The following is an 18289-nucleotide window of genomic DNA, read 5'->3' as shown; positions in this document are numbered from 1 at the left end:
ATTTTTCAACATAGTCTCCTTTTAGGCTTATACACTTCGTCCAACGCTGCTCTAGTTTGTTGATCCCTTCCGAATAATAGGATTTGTCCAAGTCTGAAAAATAGCCATTCGTTTCTGCAATCACCTCCTCGTTTGAATAAAATCTTTTTCCCGCCAGCCATTTCTTCATATTGGGCAACAAATAGTAGTCCGAGGGAGCCAAGTCTGGAGAATAGGGGGGATGTGAAACGAGTTGGAACCCTATTTCCATTAATTTTGCGACCACAACTGCTGAGGTGTGAGCTGGTGCGTTGTCGTGATGGAAAAGAACTTTTTTGTGGGCCAATCATGGGCGTTTTTCTTGCAGCTCGGTTTTCAAACAGTCCAATAAAGATGAATAATATGCACCTGTAATAGTTTTACCCTTTTTCCAGATAGTCGATGAGGATTATTCCTTGCGAATCCCAAAAGACAGTCGCCATAATCTTTCCGGCCGAAGGAACGGTCTTCGACTTTTTTGGCGCAGATTCCCCCTTGGTAACCCATTGTTTAGATTGTTCTTTGGTCTCAGGAGTGTAGTGATGTATCCATGTTTCATCCACAGTGACGAAACGACGCTTAAAGTCCTGCGGATTCTTCTGGAACAGCTGCAAACCGTCCTTGCAACACTTCACACGATTTCGTATTTGGTCAAGCGTGAGCAATTGCGGCACCCATCTTGCGGATAGCTTTGTCATGTCCAAATGTTGATGCAAAATATTATGTACCCGTTCATTCGAGATGCCCACAGCACTAGCAATCTCACGCACCTTCACTCTTCTGTCATCCATCACCATATCATGGATTTTATCAATGATTTCTGGAGTAGTAACCTCAACAGGGCGTCCAGAACGTTCAGCGCCCATATGGCCACTCCGAAAATTTTGAAAACACTTATAAACTGTTCTAATCGAAGGTGCAGAGTCACCATAATGTTTATCAAGCTTCTCTTTAGTCTCCTGAGGCGTTTTGCCTTTCATAAAGTAGTGTTTAATCAACACACGAAATTCTTTTTCGTCCATTTTTTGAAAATCACTCGACTTCCTCGATTCAAACGAATGCCAAACACAAAGAATTAGACCGATCTGGCTGAAACTTGGTGTGTGTTCTTTCAAGAGATGCTACTAACTAAACATAACCTCGATACGCGCCAGTAGTGCTATCTCTCTGACTTTGCACGGACTTTTCAAACGACCCTCGTAATTCGGGATAATAAGTGGTTCATTAGCCAGCCTGTGCTGCCACTAGGCTGTTCTATATTTTCTCTAACTACTAGCAGCTCTAGCTACGTGCTGGAGATTATGATTTCTGTAACGTGATAACACCGTTCAAAGACGGCTATGATATTACAAGATAAATTTCTTCCAAAGATATATATATATAATATATATTTATATATTTTAAAGTTTTAATTGTACCGCAGTTACAAGGAAAAACAAATCAGTTAGTAATAAATTTAAAATAAAACAATGAAAAATGTAAATAAAGGCTTACTAAAATTCACCGCAACTTTAACCAACCTTTTGCTTTAACCTTTCCCATACCTTGCAGTTGCTTGTTCACTCTCTCTGCCAGCTAGTTACGGCTTACACTTTTCTGGATTCTTCATCCTATCTTTGTGTCGTTTTCTTTTATATCGCGTCAATTGTCACGATACCAATTTATTATTGTTGAAGCTTTTGCCACGTGTACTTTTGCTATATCTCTGGCCTAGATACTCTTTACTTCTGAAATTGCTTTTCCAATTGCTTTTAGCCTTGTTACTTTGCTTTCTCGTCTCTTCGTGAATCCAATCAAAATTCTATACATCGGCTCCTCACTCTTGTCCTTATTTAATTACCGAAAGTCAATTATAAATGGTACTTTTACAAGTTTATTGCTGAAATTTAAATAATTTCTTTTGACTTTTCATCATTCACCCATCACGAAACTCACTTCTAAATCTTTTGCCTAATAATCGGTAACTACAATGCAAAGTTACGTCAGTGGTAACTACCATCTAATCCTAGAGATAGCTTCATCCTTAATATGATATCGTCTTTAAACCAAATGATCTTATTGCCAATCTTTTCCTATTTTTTGGCCCATTGCACAATCCAAACTTCCCAACATTCTTGACATTTCTGTGGCTATTCCTAGAACTCCAGCCGCTTGCATCCAAACACTAAACGATCTTTCACCTATTATATATCGATTCTCAATCAATCAATCCATAAATGTAAAGCTCCAAGTTTAACTGTTGGCACTTTAGACTGGCACTTATTTAGGCAACAATTAGAAGAAAAAAAAGTCCTATAAACTGCACTAAATACGCCAAATGAAATTGACAACGTTACAGTCAAATTTACCAACATTACACAAGAAGCTGTACTAACGTCGTCATTTAAAGTTTGAACGTTTATTGGATACTACTGAATGGAAAAGAATTGAGTATTACAAAAAACAGAATTGTTAAAACATAAAAGAATATAATTTAAAAATATTTAGATCCATATTTTTGACAAAAAAAAAAAGCTGACCAACAATGTTAAATTAAAGTGACTACGTACTTGTTCGGTCTGTGTGGAACGAGCAATTAATCTCCAGATGTTGACAGTTGAATAATGAAAAGTGAAGTGATGAATTAGGAGGAATACTTTGTTATTAATCAGTAAAATAATGTTAAGGGTGACATAACGGAGAATCAGGCTATTATAACTTTTTGGTCTCTAATGATTGCGACATATTGGTGTAATAAATGTATTTCTTTTTTTAGATTGGATTTAACGATATGCAATCGCTCAATGAGTTAAAAAATCTGATCTAAACAAACCCTCAAATCTCTAATTTCTTCTCTATAACTAAATAAAAACGATCTATATTGGTGACTTTAATTTGTTTATAAACTAATATTAAGTGTGGTGGCAGGGAAGGACTGGCAGGTTATCCCAAAAATAACAGCTGCTTGATTCCCACATCTTGACTACTATTATCCCCATCGCAACCAGGATTTTTCAATATCAAAGATGGTGGACGGTAATAAAGATATTTGCGAAGATGGTTTGGATTATTTTCTTGAATTATAACTAATTGAAAAACTGACATGATGTACGGTAATTAGAATTGGAGACTGGTCATATCAATGCATTGAGGCGGAAAAAGAAATCGTTTGAAAATTTACTACCCCAAGGTACACAACATGAAAAAGAAAAATGAAATATCAAATACGGGCTTTCAGCGATGTTTTATTTTTGACTAAAAAAAGTGATCACAAACAAGTAACGCTGGTAGAATGTCAATAAAATTTGATTTTGTATTTATTTAACATTTAAATGTTTGGGTTTTTATGTACTTCACATTGTAAATTGACTCAACTTGTAAGATGTTTATCTTGAATAAAGCATTCAACATTTAGGAATAAGACAGCAAAAAAGGAGAGAATTACCGGACTATAATCGTAAAATAAAGGTATGAGTACTGTTATCCCCAATTTTTGTGTCAAGATAAAGTTAGGGATAATGCTCTGTAAAAAAGAGCGAAAGTAAAAAAATAAACATTTCCTCTTTTCACTCTCCCGGAGGTAAAGAATAATATATAAGGGTTGATTGTCTAGGGAGAGGACAATTTAAATTTGTGATGTTCAACGCAGCTTTGCTCCTTATAATAGAATATTCATACTTGATGCGATGTTTCTGTGCAGGTGGCGACTCAAGACACCTACAACCAGTTCAGAAGCACAACCTTTGTCTTTCAACTCGAAGGATTTTTCGCTTTTAAATATTGGATTGCCGTAGCGTGGCTACCTTTAAAACTGATTTTGAAACTGAATTTTATCGGAAATTATCACAAAATCGAAGAATTTTTAAATTTGAAATAATTTTTGATATTTTTTTAAACTCTCATTTTCAAATATCTTCTTTAATTTTTTTAATTTGCTTTTTGATCTGGTTTAGGGAGTTTTTTTTCATCATTCGGATAAGCTTTCTGCAAATTTTCAGTTAAATTAATGCTTTTATTGAAGATTTCCTTTCATTAGAAATTCACTTCAATATACTATTTTTTTTTTAAATACGATTATTAACAAAGGCGATGTAATGTCCGTCTCTAGTTCACACTTCATATTCAAATTTGAAATCCAGGATGTTGTTGTGATTCTTGCCGTGAACGTAATACTGGTTTGAAAATACAAGACAATTTTATTCTATACTTGGAATAAAATTATCCAAAGAAATACATGATCCAGACGCTTAGGCAGTATTCATTTGTTTTAATTGCTTTTTCTTTGTAATCATTTTCGGTACTCAAACATGGAAGATATTTTCATCATACCTCTCGTTTGAATTAGAAACTGGGAAAGAACAATAATTAATGACCACCGTGAATTGAAAAGATCGCAGTAAATGCTAAATATTTAGAAATAAATATAAATTTATAGAAATCTCAGAGAATCATCTTGTTTACTATAAGTATAGGCCAACCATCATTCTTTAACCAATTTAAGAGCCAACAATTCGATGGCCTATCATTACCAAAAGCCATCTTTAAAGGCAAGGTCATAAAAATACCATTTTTACAGTAATCTTTTTTTTTTTCAGATAAAAAGTAAGCCATGAAGCGGAAGAAATGGCGCTCAAAGGATACCAAACCCTGGATTGTAAGCAAAGTTTAATGAAATGAAAATCACTCAGCTGCACAAAGCTAATAACCTCAATTGTTGAAGTGACTTAATTAACAGTAGATGGTGATAATGATTGAACGCGATGCGCCTAATTCACCTAGTAAAAGTGTTTTTGTTGCAGTTCTGATCTAAGACAAGGTCCTCTTATCCTTCTGACTTCAGGCAAGTCTGACGTCAGAAGTACTGGTTATCACTTAGTACGCACAACTCTTTCAGAAAGAAAATTTCAAGAGAATGTTGAAATTATTATGAGTCGATTTTTAAGTTTTTCTGGATTTTTACGTCCCAGAATAACGCTACTAAGGGAAAGAATGAACTCATCGCGTGGAATTCAGTAAGTTAAAGAAATTCCAAATTTGAACAGTTTAGGCCTTTTTACTGAAAATATTTATTTAATTTTTGCATAAATTAATTTTTTTTTAAATAAAATGTTAATACATAAATTACAGTTAGAAAAAGACATGTGGGTGTTCGCCTTAGATTTATTTAAAATGCACAGATCTTCTCCTAAGCTGTAACAAGCATAAACCAGATAAAATGTTACTATAGAGTTTAGAAGCCGTTACTACCAGAACTACCTAAATTAAAGTGAAATGATTCAAGTAAAATTTATAGATCTAAGTGTATGTAATAACATTTTGTTTAAAGAAATTTCACGTTGACTTTAAATAATTCAACGACTTCTGAGTTAAATGGAGGGAAAATTTATCTCATGATAGTGTCATGGTAATGGATTAGAAAAAGCGTTCTGAAGCATAAGAGATTCTCGGGAAGAAGAAGCAATTCAATCTAAGACAGAAAAGTGCAAATGGAAAGTTTTTGAAATGTCGTTATTTGTTATAACCTTTCTCATTTAATTCCTCCTGCGCTCCTTGATTTTTAATATCTCATTATGGTGCACGAACAAAGAATAGTACTCTACAGAGCAAGATTGTTCTAACCAAAACTCAACCATAAGAATAAACTTGATTCATATGACGAATAACGGAAAGGAGAAAATGTATGATATATTTAAAAAGCTACTTTTCTCTACATGGTGAGAAGGAGTGAGGAAAGTCCCAAGGTGCCATTAGGAAACTCTCACGGTTGGAAAAGCATTTCCCTAACCTGCATCCTCTATTTACATATTCATTTTTCTCTTCATTTTCCATCTTAGTGCAAAACACAAAAGAATTTCAAGTTTTATTGAAAAAAAAAAAACTTCCAAAAAATAAAAAATGCTTCGAGAACACCCACTCGATTCTCTTTTACTGAAGTTTATAAACAATAAGTTAACTTTACTGTAACTTGTACTTGTTTTAAAAGTACAGTTGGCATCAGTATTGTACGTCTCTATTAAAAAATAATAATATTTTTTTAAGGGAGCATAACTTCAAGCTTCCACAAAGCCCCAGAAAAATCGCTGCTGTCAGAGGAAAATTTCTAAAATAATACAACCAAATTAAGTACACGTTTTTATAAACTGGTTTTATTAATAAAGAAACAATAATCCAAATTTTCTATTTAATTCTAAAAATACGGAGCAGAAGTGTGGGGGCTCAACCAAACCCTCTAACTCCAAACGCCTACAGACATTACAATCCAAAATCCTAAGGAAAATCCTGAATGCTCCTTATTACATTTCTAACCTTACCATTCACACCGACCTTCACATCTCTTTCGTCACTGACCTAATAAAGTCTCGCTACCGCGAATTTCATAGCCTCCTAGCTCTCCATCCTAATCCTCTTGTCCAACAACTCTCCTCTCTAAACCTTCCAGACAATCCTCCTCGTCGTTTGTAGCGCAAGTGGCCTAGAGATCTATTGTGATTAAATCACTGTGAAAGAGTTTCACCAGTGGGTGATTGCTCTAACCATGTCATTACAAGAGAACTGAACCAGTAAGATCAAATTTACTTGATGCAAAAATTGTTGCAGTTGTAAATATACAAAGTGAAAAAAAAAAAAAATTCTAAAAATATTGAAAAAGTAAAAAGCACAGGAATCTGTACAATAGATTGGACTCTACCTGGGACCTGACTGCTATGAAGTAGACAAAATCCCTTAACCCAAACTACAGTTTAAGGATTGGACAATGTGGTACATAGGGTCGTAATTAGAGCCGTCCTTTCGCAGCATTAGTAGGAAAAAGTACTGCTCTACAAATATCCGGTCCAAATACCCAAAAATTTACCTGGAATAGTGCCCAAATAAAGAAATTCATAACATTTGAATTACAATTGAAACATATCATGGATTTTGATATAACTTGTCGTTTAAGTTAATTCAACTCCTAATTTTATCCAAAGAAAATCCTGTGTTGCCTCCACCTCTTGGATATCTATTTATTATATATTCAACTACTCGTATATAAATGTCTATATTTTTAGGTATCATAGATCTGTAATACCAATTAAAGAAGTTGATATGAGAAAAGCAATGGATGGATGTGAACGTAGTAAAAGCCCTGCATCCTTGCGATAAGGAAATATCGACCCTTAACCAGACAGGAACTTCTTGGAGTCAACCACAAGTTTCATTTCACAGTTCAGTGCACATCTCCTGCTTGTGAAAAGCCAGTGCTTCAACCAACCATATCCTTCATCGTTTAATTCTTGAACATACCCTTTTGGTGCTAGTTCATCTGCAAACTTGTGAACACACACGCATCGCAATTACTTGTACCAGGTTATTGTAGTAAACGCACTATGATCTCATAGGGTAACATCATTCCTGCATGGCAAGATTTTACTGTATTCGTTTGCTATTTATTAATAATATTGGCGGACAAGTGTTTGGATGTAATTCTGTCAAATCACTTGAAAATATATAATATTAAATAATAGTTTTTATAGGTCAAATATTTATTGAAATTATATAATACGTAAAATGTATTTTGGGTTAAGGGATTTTGATGGGATAAATTCAAAACTATACTACTAATCTTTAGGCGAAGCTGGTAAAATATTACAGAAGAAGAAGCTGCATTGAATTGGAGTTAACCACAAATTTAGAGGAAAGCCAATACTTTTGGAAAGTAATACCCTAAAAGTTTTCAATCAGTAATATCACAATTTAGAAGATCCTAACTGATTGCCATAGTATTGGCTTTTTCAACTTCTTTTTCTTTTTTAATTCAAGAAAATCTGGTGAGATCACGATCGTGACTTTTTCTTATCGCTATTATCCACGTTTTTCCTAACAAAGTTTCTCAAACTCTAAACGTTTGAGTCTTTCTTAATTATCAACCTCTTTAGAAGAAATCTACCTCCTCTCTTAGAAGTAATCACTAAGAACATTTTCACTGAGATAATCAGTTTTCGAAGGGTTTTACAGGAATCTGGTAAGTTAAGCTACCCTCTAAAGTATTATGAAGTTATAAAACACTTTACTATGTAGCACAATTGAATAATAACATTATTGTTGGAATTCAAAACAAAAATCTTATTTACTTACTGCATTTTATGTAAAAAAGAAGAGATTGAAGATATATTTATCTACCAAACTGTTACTGTTACTTGATGTTTTACTTTTATAAAGAAAAGTTATATAAGTGTATTCAGTACTATAAAGGATATATGTTTAAAGGAGGAAGCATTGAGCTGGTCAAGTGAGGGCCGTGCAGGAATCCACATCTCATACTTTACATCTTTAATACAAATATTTACATACCCACCTTTTTTTTTAGAGAAACTCAAATAAATAGAAGAAAATTGTCAGTTATGGTTTTAGGTTGTTTTTGTTTGTTTTTTTAACAGTTTTAAGAGAAAATCGAGAAAGGAATATAGTTATTTATTTAACAAGTGTGGAAAGTAGTACTTTTCCTCACGCGAGGCAGGGTTTGCACGCACGAGCGAGCGAAGCGATGCGAGTGCAAGTGCAAATTGCCGAGTGTGAGGAAAATACTTTACACTAGAGTTAAATATTATATTTTTTCTGCAACCATTTATTAACTAATAAAATTAAAAATTTCATTTTTACAGTCTACAAAAAGTAATTTATTTATTATAAACATTTATTGTTATATTACAATTATTTACATTACTTACGTATTTACATTACTTATTACATTTTCTGCTGTTTCTTTTATTGATGGAGGAGTGTTTTCTAAACAGGCATCACTAGAATCCATTTTAAATTTCTATAAGGTAACACTATAACCTTTTTAACTGTTATAATTAAAAATATCTAATTATTTATTAAAGTATTATTTTTGTTTCTATATTCCTTTCAATTTTTATTTTATTTTTTAATATTCGTTTTTTAATTATTTAAATAAAATAAATTTAAATAAGCTTATTAGAGTTTTACAGAAAATATTTAATAACAAAACTTCTTATATCAAGGAAGCACAATAAAGTTTTTCCACTCACTTGTGCGGAAAGTGACACTAATGGGAATTTCCCCCCACTAGTGTGGGAAGTTGGGCATTACACAGCTGATTTTAATTGAGTAATGAGAACTTCCCTACATGGTTGCAGAAAAAATTATTTTATTTTATTGGTTTTGATTTTGAACTAATTGATTTTTATGATGGTTGAAAGGAATATTACGAAAAGTGAAACTATGTATCTCTTAATGGCTTTTCTTCTCTTTTTTAATTAGAGTAAAAGCTCTATACCTACGGTGACCATTCGTACTGTTTTTGGCAGGACAGTACTGTTTTTTAAGACGCTGTCCTTCTTTTTTTTTTTTAAGCACAAATGTCCTGTTTTTTATTCATTAGTACTGTTTTGTACTGTTTTTCAATGAAATTTTAATTATACTCAATGAAATTAATGAAAATATGAATATTTTTTCGAAGATTTATGTATGATTTTGTTAAGATCTGATCTTCATATTGTGAAAATTAGATATATTTGTATATTATTGTCGTTAGTATAGTTTTAAAGAATGTGACATTAAAACAAATTTTGTTGTGATTTTAAAAGACTGACTATTTTTTCTATTTACAAGAGTTACTATTTACATTTTGTTACTAATTAATAAGTGTATAGTGCAAGTAGTCGCTCAGTTTCGGCTGTATATGGACCATATTATATGGCCATTGTTTTGTAATAACCGATCTCGAGTTAATAAACGTATTAATATTTTTTATAGGTTTTTTTCCCTCCTTGTCCTGTTTTTTGATACAAAAATAATGGTCACCGTATCTATACCTAAAGAAAACCAATTCAGATTTCTTTATTAGATCGATTATGTTGTTATAGTTGGATGTTTTTTTTTTGAAAAATGAACTCTAATCAGTTTTTTTTTAGCTTGACTTAGTATTTTCATTTTTTTCTCTTTAATAAAATATATTTCGTAAGGTAAGAGCCTTACTTAAGCTTTCTTTTTGCCTTACCAAATAATTTTGTAAAAGTAATGTGATCAAACATTCTGAGACAGTTTGAAACTGTTCTGTAATCTAACTGCTTTTATTACTGGAGAAGAGTAATTGATGGATGATACTTTCCTCTGTGCCATAGCACGGATTTTGTTATTTGCTATATGGTTTGTTAACAAGTTTATTTTCAAAGCATTAACAAAATGCCAAAAATCTGTAAAAACAGGAAATTTTTTGCGTTTCCAACTTTCTTGGAACCTAGTGTTTAAGTTTATGTTAAGTAAATTGTTCTACCAATTTTATGTCGTTTATTTCAAACAGAATTTTATTTTATGTATCTTTTTTTAAATTTATTTTATTAATTAAAGTATCGATTAATTTAAGAAAATAGCATGAAAAGCGTTTGATTATATAAACTTTGTTTTCAATTCTAAGTTATTGCCTTTTGCGAGATACAGTTTTGACTGTAATATACTAATAAACTAAAAACTAATACACAGTTCTTCGATGAAGCATGCCTCGTCATTTCGCTCCACATTATGTGTATGTTCAAAAAATTATAATTTTTGTATATATGGGGAGGCCGGTAGTGCACTGAAAATGCTCAGACGCCAATGACCTCAGATGCTACACACAAACTCCATTATGTAAACAATTCAATGAGAGACGAGGATAAATCAAACAAACAGGAAAACTAAAGTAGAACTATCTCAATCGCAGGTTTCACAAAGGAACAATTTCAGGAGAAAACATAGGAATGAGTTATTAAAATTACCAAACCAGTTTCCAATAGAACACTATTTCTAAGGAATGTACAAAGTTGGAGAGCTTTGTAGCGAGAATTGATTTAAAAATTTGTTGCATAAATTAAATAATTACCTATAAAACTTGTCTCCGGTTTTCCATCTTGAATCTCCTGCTCCGCCTTCACAAGATAGTTGCGTGTTCAACGAGAAGTCGGCGTTTTTAGGATCGTTGACGAAGTCTTCAACTCCATTTGCATATACCTTGATGGCAGTGGTTATTTCACTCAGCAAACGTTCTGAAGATGTATCGAAATGGACACCTGGAAAAGCACACTAGAATAAGTACAAAAAAAAAAAAAATTTATTTATAATTTTTATAAATAATAATTAATTTAAAATGATTCACAGAAACAAAAGAGAGGTTAGAATAACTGTATAAAATGGTTAAATATTTGCACGTTATTTAAAAAGAAATAATTTCATTCAGGTTGGTTACGCGCTGGAGCCCACGCGGACCTTGTGAGCCAACAGGTGGTTCACTACCACTGGTTATCTCGATATACACTCGTCAGAGTGCCGGCCCGCAGTTCTCCATGACCTTTGACATTTCTCACTCATTCTCTAAGGGCTCACATAACATCAACCCTCCCCTCCCCCCTTCCACTGGGACCCATTCACACTATTAACTCTACAGAAACACTTGCACTGAACGGAATAAATAACTGCTTTAATGTTTCCATGTCAGATTGTTTCGTATTTCATTAATTTGGTTATCTGTGAGAAGAAAACTGTGAAACCACAAAATAGAGTTTGAATTCGTCCCACAAATGTGGGCCTTATGTTCTACATTTATATAATTTTTTTACAAGTCTACATCCATTCATAAAATTATATCCGTCTAGCCCTCTCTTCTAAGAAACATTAATTATATAGTTAATTCATGCCTACTATGGATTTAGAATTATAAATATCTAATTAAAATTTAATATTAAAATATAAAACATAGTAGCCATGGTAGCCGAGCGGTTAGAGGCGAGACTTGCGAAGCTAATATAAATTGTGGTACTGGGTTCGATTCCCGGTCTTAGGCTTTGGATTTTATTTAATGGTTTATAAAAGAAATTTACAGTAAAGTATGTTTACTAGTCGCCTCCGTCCACGACACCTAATTGGTAGTTGGACGTTAAGCCCCGCCTGAAAAAATAGGCCACGCCGAAATATAAAACATAGCGAATATATAAAAATGCAATTGGGACAGTGAATATATTAAGGGTGATACTCTATTAAATAAAATATTGTTTTGGTATTGTAGCGAGTTGTATCTTGTAACCCTGGCTTCCAACGAAACAGAAGTAGTAAGTAAAGACCAAGAAGCAAGATCTGATGGACATTCTGGAAAGAGGTAAGCTATGGGAATCACACAAAAAGCTTAAAACAACTGCGTGAAATGTAGGAAACAAAATATTGAAGAATTCATTTTAGAGGCACTCAAATTGCATTTCTTGTAGCCGAAATAAGTACCACTTCTCGCCCATCAAAGGGCCTTCTAATGTGATAAGAAAGCTTCAAAAGTGTCATATGATTGGGTTTGCAATAAAGTAGGTTTTCTATAAACTTTAAAGAATGAGAATGTTTCAATAACTCAACTTGACTGGTTGAGGTTTTATCTGTTTGGGGAAAATAATAACAATAATAAAATAAATAAATTATACAAACTTCACCCTCTGCAACAATTTGAGAGGTCACAATATTAGCGACTTTGTCATGAATTCTGAAATAATTATGTCCGTAAAGTAGAATAGTTTTACGAGGATGACCCGGTAAAAATATTTTTTTATTTAAGATCGGTGTAATTCTTCGTAAGAAGTAACACTGTGATTATTGTACGTATACCCATGACTAGGATTGTAAAACCACTTAAAGAATTAATGGAAGTTATGATTTAAATAAAATATGCTTTTGGAATTGAAGCTTATAAGCGAGCTTATATTGTTACAAAATTATATTAAACTTTCAAGTAAACATGGTTTATCCTAAATCTAGGTAGAAGAACAAGAAAAGTACAAGCTTTTAAATAAAAATACTTTTGAAATATGTACGAGAGGGTATTGTATCACTCTGAAAGGGCCATTCTTAGTGAGAAGGTTCTCAGCTCGCTTACAACAAGAAGTTCAAGTAAAAGGGCACATTCTTTTAAGGGCGGACGGTCTGAATTTTTGATGAGGGGGTTTTATAATTCTTCTTTGTAACCTTTCTTCGCCACAAACTCATTTCCTACAATAATTATTAATAATAAAATAATTTCACTACTTTTCGCAAATTGCTGAATATTGTAGTTTTTTTTTTTTTTTATTTTATATAATAACAGAAAATTAATAATAATAATTAAAAAAAAAATGCAATAAAGCGCAGCAAAAAACTTCTTGCAAGAAACACTCAATTTCGAACCATCAAAATAACTTGTTCTTGTTTTGGTTATTACATTAATTCTATTTTATATATTTTAATAAAACGAAGTGTTCATATAATTAGTTGAGAGGTGCCATGGTAGCCGAGCAGTTAGTGATGAGGACTGCAAAGCTAAAATGTATTGTAGACTAGGCGATCCAGTCTAGGACAGGATTTGTTATTGTGTTACCAGTGAAATTAATGTAATTTATGTGTCTGAAAAATTAGGCATTATATTATTTTTTAATGGTTGTGATTAAAATTATATTCTGATTAAGACTAATTGGTGGGTGTAAATTCAGATAGCAAGATCTTCGGTTTGCTTCTCTCTTCGAACTTGTACAAGTATTCCTACTACCTTATGCCCTGAACTCCTCAACAATAATTGTTCTAGAAAACAAATGGAGAGAAATCATTTGAGCAATAATTCCAGCTACTTTCTAAAACAAAGAAAATTTAAGACAATATTGTTTATTTTCTTGGAATTGTGGAAATATTATTCAAGCGTATGATAGTAAATTGTTCTGATAGAGCCCATTAAATGACGACTAGTGATTGCAAATTTTAGAGAACCCCCCCAAAAAAATTATTTGCGAAGGATAAAGTGAAGGATGTACATCTGTACCATTCAAAATAAACTTAAAGAAAAGAGAGATCAATTCATTACAAATTTTGTAATTTAAGACTTTTTTTATTGATATATCAAAACCTCTTTATTGTTATAGTTACATCCATAACTTGTTCAAGGTATTCATAAACATATACTAATAGGTAATATGGTCTTAAAGAAATAACATTAATTTTGCATTTATTTTAAGCTCAAAAATGAGGCTTACTTCTCATTGGCATGAAACTTATGTATATAATGGAAAATTTAATCTTCTTTCCAGGGCGCAATGAAAATTACTCCTTCTCCATCTATGTAAGAGTGTATATGTTTATTTTTTATTCTTGGATTATGAAAAAACAATTTTATCGAAAGCGGTAGAGGTTCTGATCAAGTTTCCATGAGGTAATTGTTGCAATGAACTGCAGAACCTCCAGTTCAACTCTACATGATCATTTTATCGAGTTATTCTCACGAGAATAAAAATAATTGTAAGAAACTCTAAAAAGATTAAAAGATAATTTCTTTTTGTCCAGTCATTTTGTTACTACGCTCGTTGATTGCTATCCTCTTTTCTAGGAGCAGAAAGAGTTATTGTTTCTTTGCAAAACTCCGGGTTATAGTAAACATATATTGAGACAATGCCAAACTTACTTCACAGATGAGCACTCACTGGTAAGCCAGAAGTAAAAAAGATGCATAAGAATGTATAGTTTATACAGTTACACACTCCATTCAGAAGAACACGAAGACTCCTATACAGCTGTTTTTTACTTTTACACATTTCTTCGTTAAAGTTTCGACGCCAACATCAAATGCAATTTAAGTAATTAGGGTAACTATAGAATACTGCACTCACTGATGGAATCTAATTAAAAACAAAATTTAATAATATAAAAAAATAAATATGAAATAAAATATATACAAAAAAATTAATAATAAATCCCTATGTTATGCATCCATTTAATTTATAAATTTCCTTAATAATAAATTAGGTCTTCATTTGAAGAGAAGAAAACAAAGTTTTCTAGGTCGTTTCGTAAGCTTTTACTAAATCAATAAATCTTGCAGTTAGCATATTCTTCTTTAATGGAATGAGAATATACGATCGGCGGGGGATCTTCCAACCTAACACACGAGTGCTTTTTCAGGGGAATCATAACTTTGCCTGCTTATATTGTTTATTCTTATTCAATGACAGTAAAAGGACCAAAATTCAATAATTTATGAAGTATCATGCATACTAATCTATTTAGAAGGGAATTTTGTTACCTTTACCAAGCTCTCAATGTATTCTCTTGGATACAAACTGCTGAAAATAGTAAGAGAGAATTTAGTAATTGCAACAGTCTCTGCAGGTGTTGTAGTATTAACTTCAAAAGAAATAAAATTAGGATAAACTAGTTCATAACTAAATTTACGCTTTCTTAAGGTTACTACCTTCATGAATGTTTGATCGTAAGTATGACAATAAAGGAGCATTTTCAAGAAGCCAAGTGATCCGTTATTTAGTTTCACTTTTATAAGCGATGATACTGGGCTTTAAAGCTTAAGTTGAACAGAAAACTTCGGGCAACGAGAAGTGTAGTAAAAGTATCTTCCTATAAAAAGACTCAAGGGCCCATTTAGTTATGCCGAATGGTATAATAGACTTTCTATCCCAACTACTAAGCAAGCTATTTACAGCCTGATAAACTGAATGCAGTCAACTTTCCTTCCATTATTGAAAAGAAAACTTAACTTTCCATTACCCACTTACTTCTCTCAGTATAAGAAAAATAAAATAAAGAAAGTTGTTTTAAATTTTTCTTCTTTCAGAGGAAAATGTAAAAATGAGAGAATAAGAAAAGTGCAGATGAATTAAAACAACTCACTTACTTACTTGAGTATAAACACAAGTTTCGTCCCCTGATTCCTACAGTCGATTTGAAAAAAACCCTCTTTCAATTACATTTACTTGCTGTGAAGAAGACTATGCAACCGTCAGCAGTTTTTTATTTTAAAATGTTGCTGGAAATACAAGTTTTGTGCACATTGTTGGCATCTGCTCATCTAGATCCTGTCAAGCTAGCCGAGCACTTCAATCACACCTTAATATTCTCGAGCGTTGGCTGCAAAAGTGGAGAATCAAAGTAAATGAATTGAAATCTAAATACATAGTATTCACTCTAAACAAGAATACTCTCCCTCCTCTCTCCTTCCACAATACTTCTCTACCAATTACTAACCAAGTACGATATCTCGGACATCTTGACAAACGACTTACATGGATCCCACACACGAGACTCAAACGAATTGACCTCAATCTGAGGTATAAAATGTTAAAAAGATGACAAAACTGACCCTGGCGATCAAAAGAAAACTAAATGCCGCTCTACTTGCCCCTATTATGGACGTACGGTGTACAACTCTACCGCAGCGCCAAAAAATCAATCAACCGACTTCAAACCTTACAGTTTAAAATTCTAAGAACAATAGTTAACGCTCCCTTCTACGTCTCCAATCATACTATACACTCTGATCTAAATATTCCTCTCGTCTCTGAAATAGCCCAATCCCAATACACAAAACTCCACTCAAATCTACACAATCATTACAACCCTCTGATCCACAACATGTCTACTATAACAATTCCTTCAAATCCACAGTGCAGACTAAATCGGCGGTGGCCACCGTTCATCTCAACAAATAACGCCGACCTCCTAGGATGGTTGCTGCGTAAGCTTGCTAATCTGGCGAACTAAAGGCTTCCATTACTGGATGGTCGTCGTTCACTCCACTCAAGCCCGTATGTGCGCGTGTATGTATGGACATATATACACGTGCAGGTGTATTTGCGCTATCCTCATCTCTCATCTCTTTTGCTTATTGTACTAGATACAATTGCAAAATAAATAAACAAATTAAAAAAATAAAATAAAAAAAAAAATCATATGAATAAAAGCAATTTGACTATGTGCGATTTTTTTTCTAATTAGTCAATGAATAATTTATTTGCGCTATTTGAACTAAATACAGACGGGTAAACAGTTTATGGACACTTGAATTTGGTCTTATTTTCAAGGAAACACAACTTATCGGAATTGCATGAAACACTAGAACCTGAGTGTTTACTGTAACCTGTACGAGTGTTTTCAGAAGGTGTGTACAAAGGATTGTTTTAGGATGGCCGAAATTCTTTTAGTGTTTACTGGCCCAATCGGGACCTCGAGCGTGAAGGTAATTCACAGTGACCGTTCTTTTACTTGTTAACAAATTTTACTTGTTAACTAATCTTTTATTTCACTCATTTTCTTTCATAATAATATAATTTCTTCGGTTTTCTATCTTAAATGAATGATTACTTTTTCTGTTTTTGTATTGTGATTTTTGTTTCTTGATTTTTCTTTAATTATTTGCATATTAACTTTCTCCAACTTTTTTACAGATATAAATGTCTATGGAATCTCAAACATCTGCTTTTAACCTTTTACAGTTTCTAGAAGACTCCTTCGCTACTATTTCTATTTTTCTTCGTAGGTATTTCCCATCCTACTTACAGTTTATACTCAAGATTTAAACACTTATTAAGGAAATTTTACCTGCCATTCATCTGTTTAAGAGATCCTGTAGTACTCAACTCACAGCGGTTCTACATTGAACTCCTCATTTTCATTTAGAAAAAGGCTCCTTTATCCTCATTTTCCGAGAAGGAGCTCCGTCAATTCGCTCACTGGCCAAAATTAGGATCCTCACTTTCAATCAGCTGAACAGCTTGTTTGTTCGAATTATTTATCCTCTTCTTAAAGATGGAATAAGCAGAACGTTTAATCCCAGTCCTGCAAGAAATCTAAAAGATTAGCAAAATTTATATGTGATAATCGTGCTGCAGTCAGATAGTTCCAACTAATGCCCACGCAGCGCGGCCTTCAATATTTTTAATACTGATAGAAATTTAAGAATGAAGCGCTATCCACTTAATGTGGCTTCACTCCTCTCTGCAAAACAAAATCATTCAAAGCGGGCCGAGAATTCGCAGACATAATGAGAAGGCACATGAAATACTTAAGCGTTAATTTTCCCAATAAAGTTGATAAACCGTTATTATTGGGTTTTCTCCAAAACTTTGGTCAACTCTTTAACAAAATAAATTCCATTGGTGACCAATGACCAACTTATGTAAGTAAAATAACACCTTATTTAAAGCATTTATTCTCTTGAGAACGTCTCGCTTAGTTGATTTAACGATCAAGTGTGTCGCATATCAATGATTTTTATCAGTAAAAACGCCAGTATTTGTACAGAAAGCTGATTTCCTCATATAAATCTTCTACTAGTTTTCACCAGACAAATCTGTGTGCAGATAAAAATGTAATTAGACGCAACTTGCACTTCACAATCCTCAGCAACATCCTCAAATGGAGGTTGAAAAAACCTGAAATGAACTGAATGAATCTGAAGAGACATACTGTGTGGCTCGTAAAATCATTGATATCGTTTTCAGTACTGCGACTCTAACCAATTATT

General features: G+C 32.8%; 1 protein-coding gene across 6 annotated transcripts in view; it reads right to left on the bottom strand.

The window, feature by feature from the left end:
- Nmdar2 (glutamate ionotropic receptor NMDA type subunit 2) overlaps positions 1–18289 on the bottom strand; it is a 691809-nt gene that overhangs the window by 97247 nt on the left and 576273 nt on the right. For all 6 annotated transcript variants that reach the window (XM_074142002.1, XM_074142021.1, XM_074142012.1 and 3 more), the window contains one exon: positions 10862–11048. In XM_074142002.1, coding sequence (XP_073998103.1) covers positions 10862–11048 — 187 coding nt within the window. The remainder of the gene's footprint in view (positions 1–10861; positions 11049–18289) is intronic.

This window comes from Rhodnius prolixus, unplaced genomic scaffold, assembly GCF_049639745.1.
Source record: "Rhodnius prolixus isolate KJV_2025 unplaced genomic scaffold, Rpr scaffold_1, whole genome shotgun sequence".
In the NCBI taxonomy this organism is placed as follows: domain Eukaryota; kingdom Metazoa; phylum Arthropoda; class Insecta; order Hemiptera; family Reduviidae; genus Rhodnius; species Rhodnius prolixus.
This window is presented reverse-complemented; position numbering and strand designations above follow the sequence as displayed.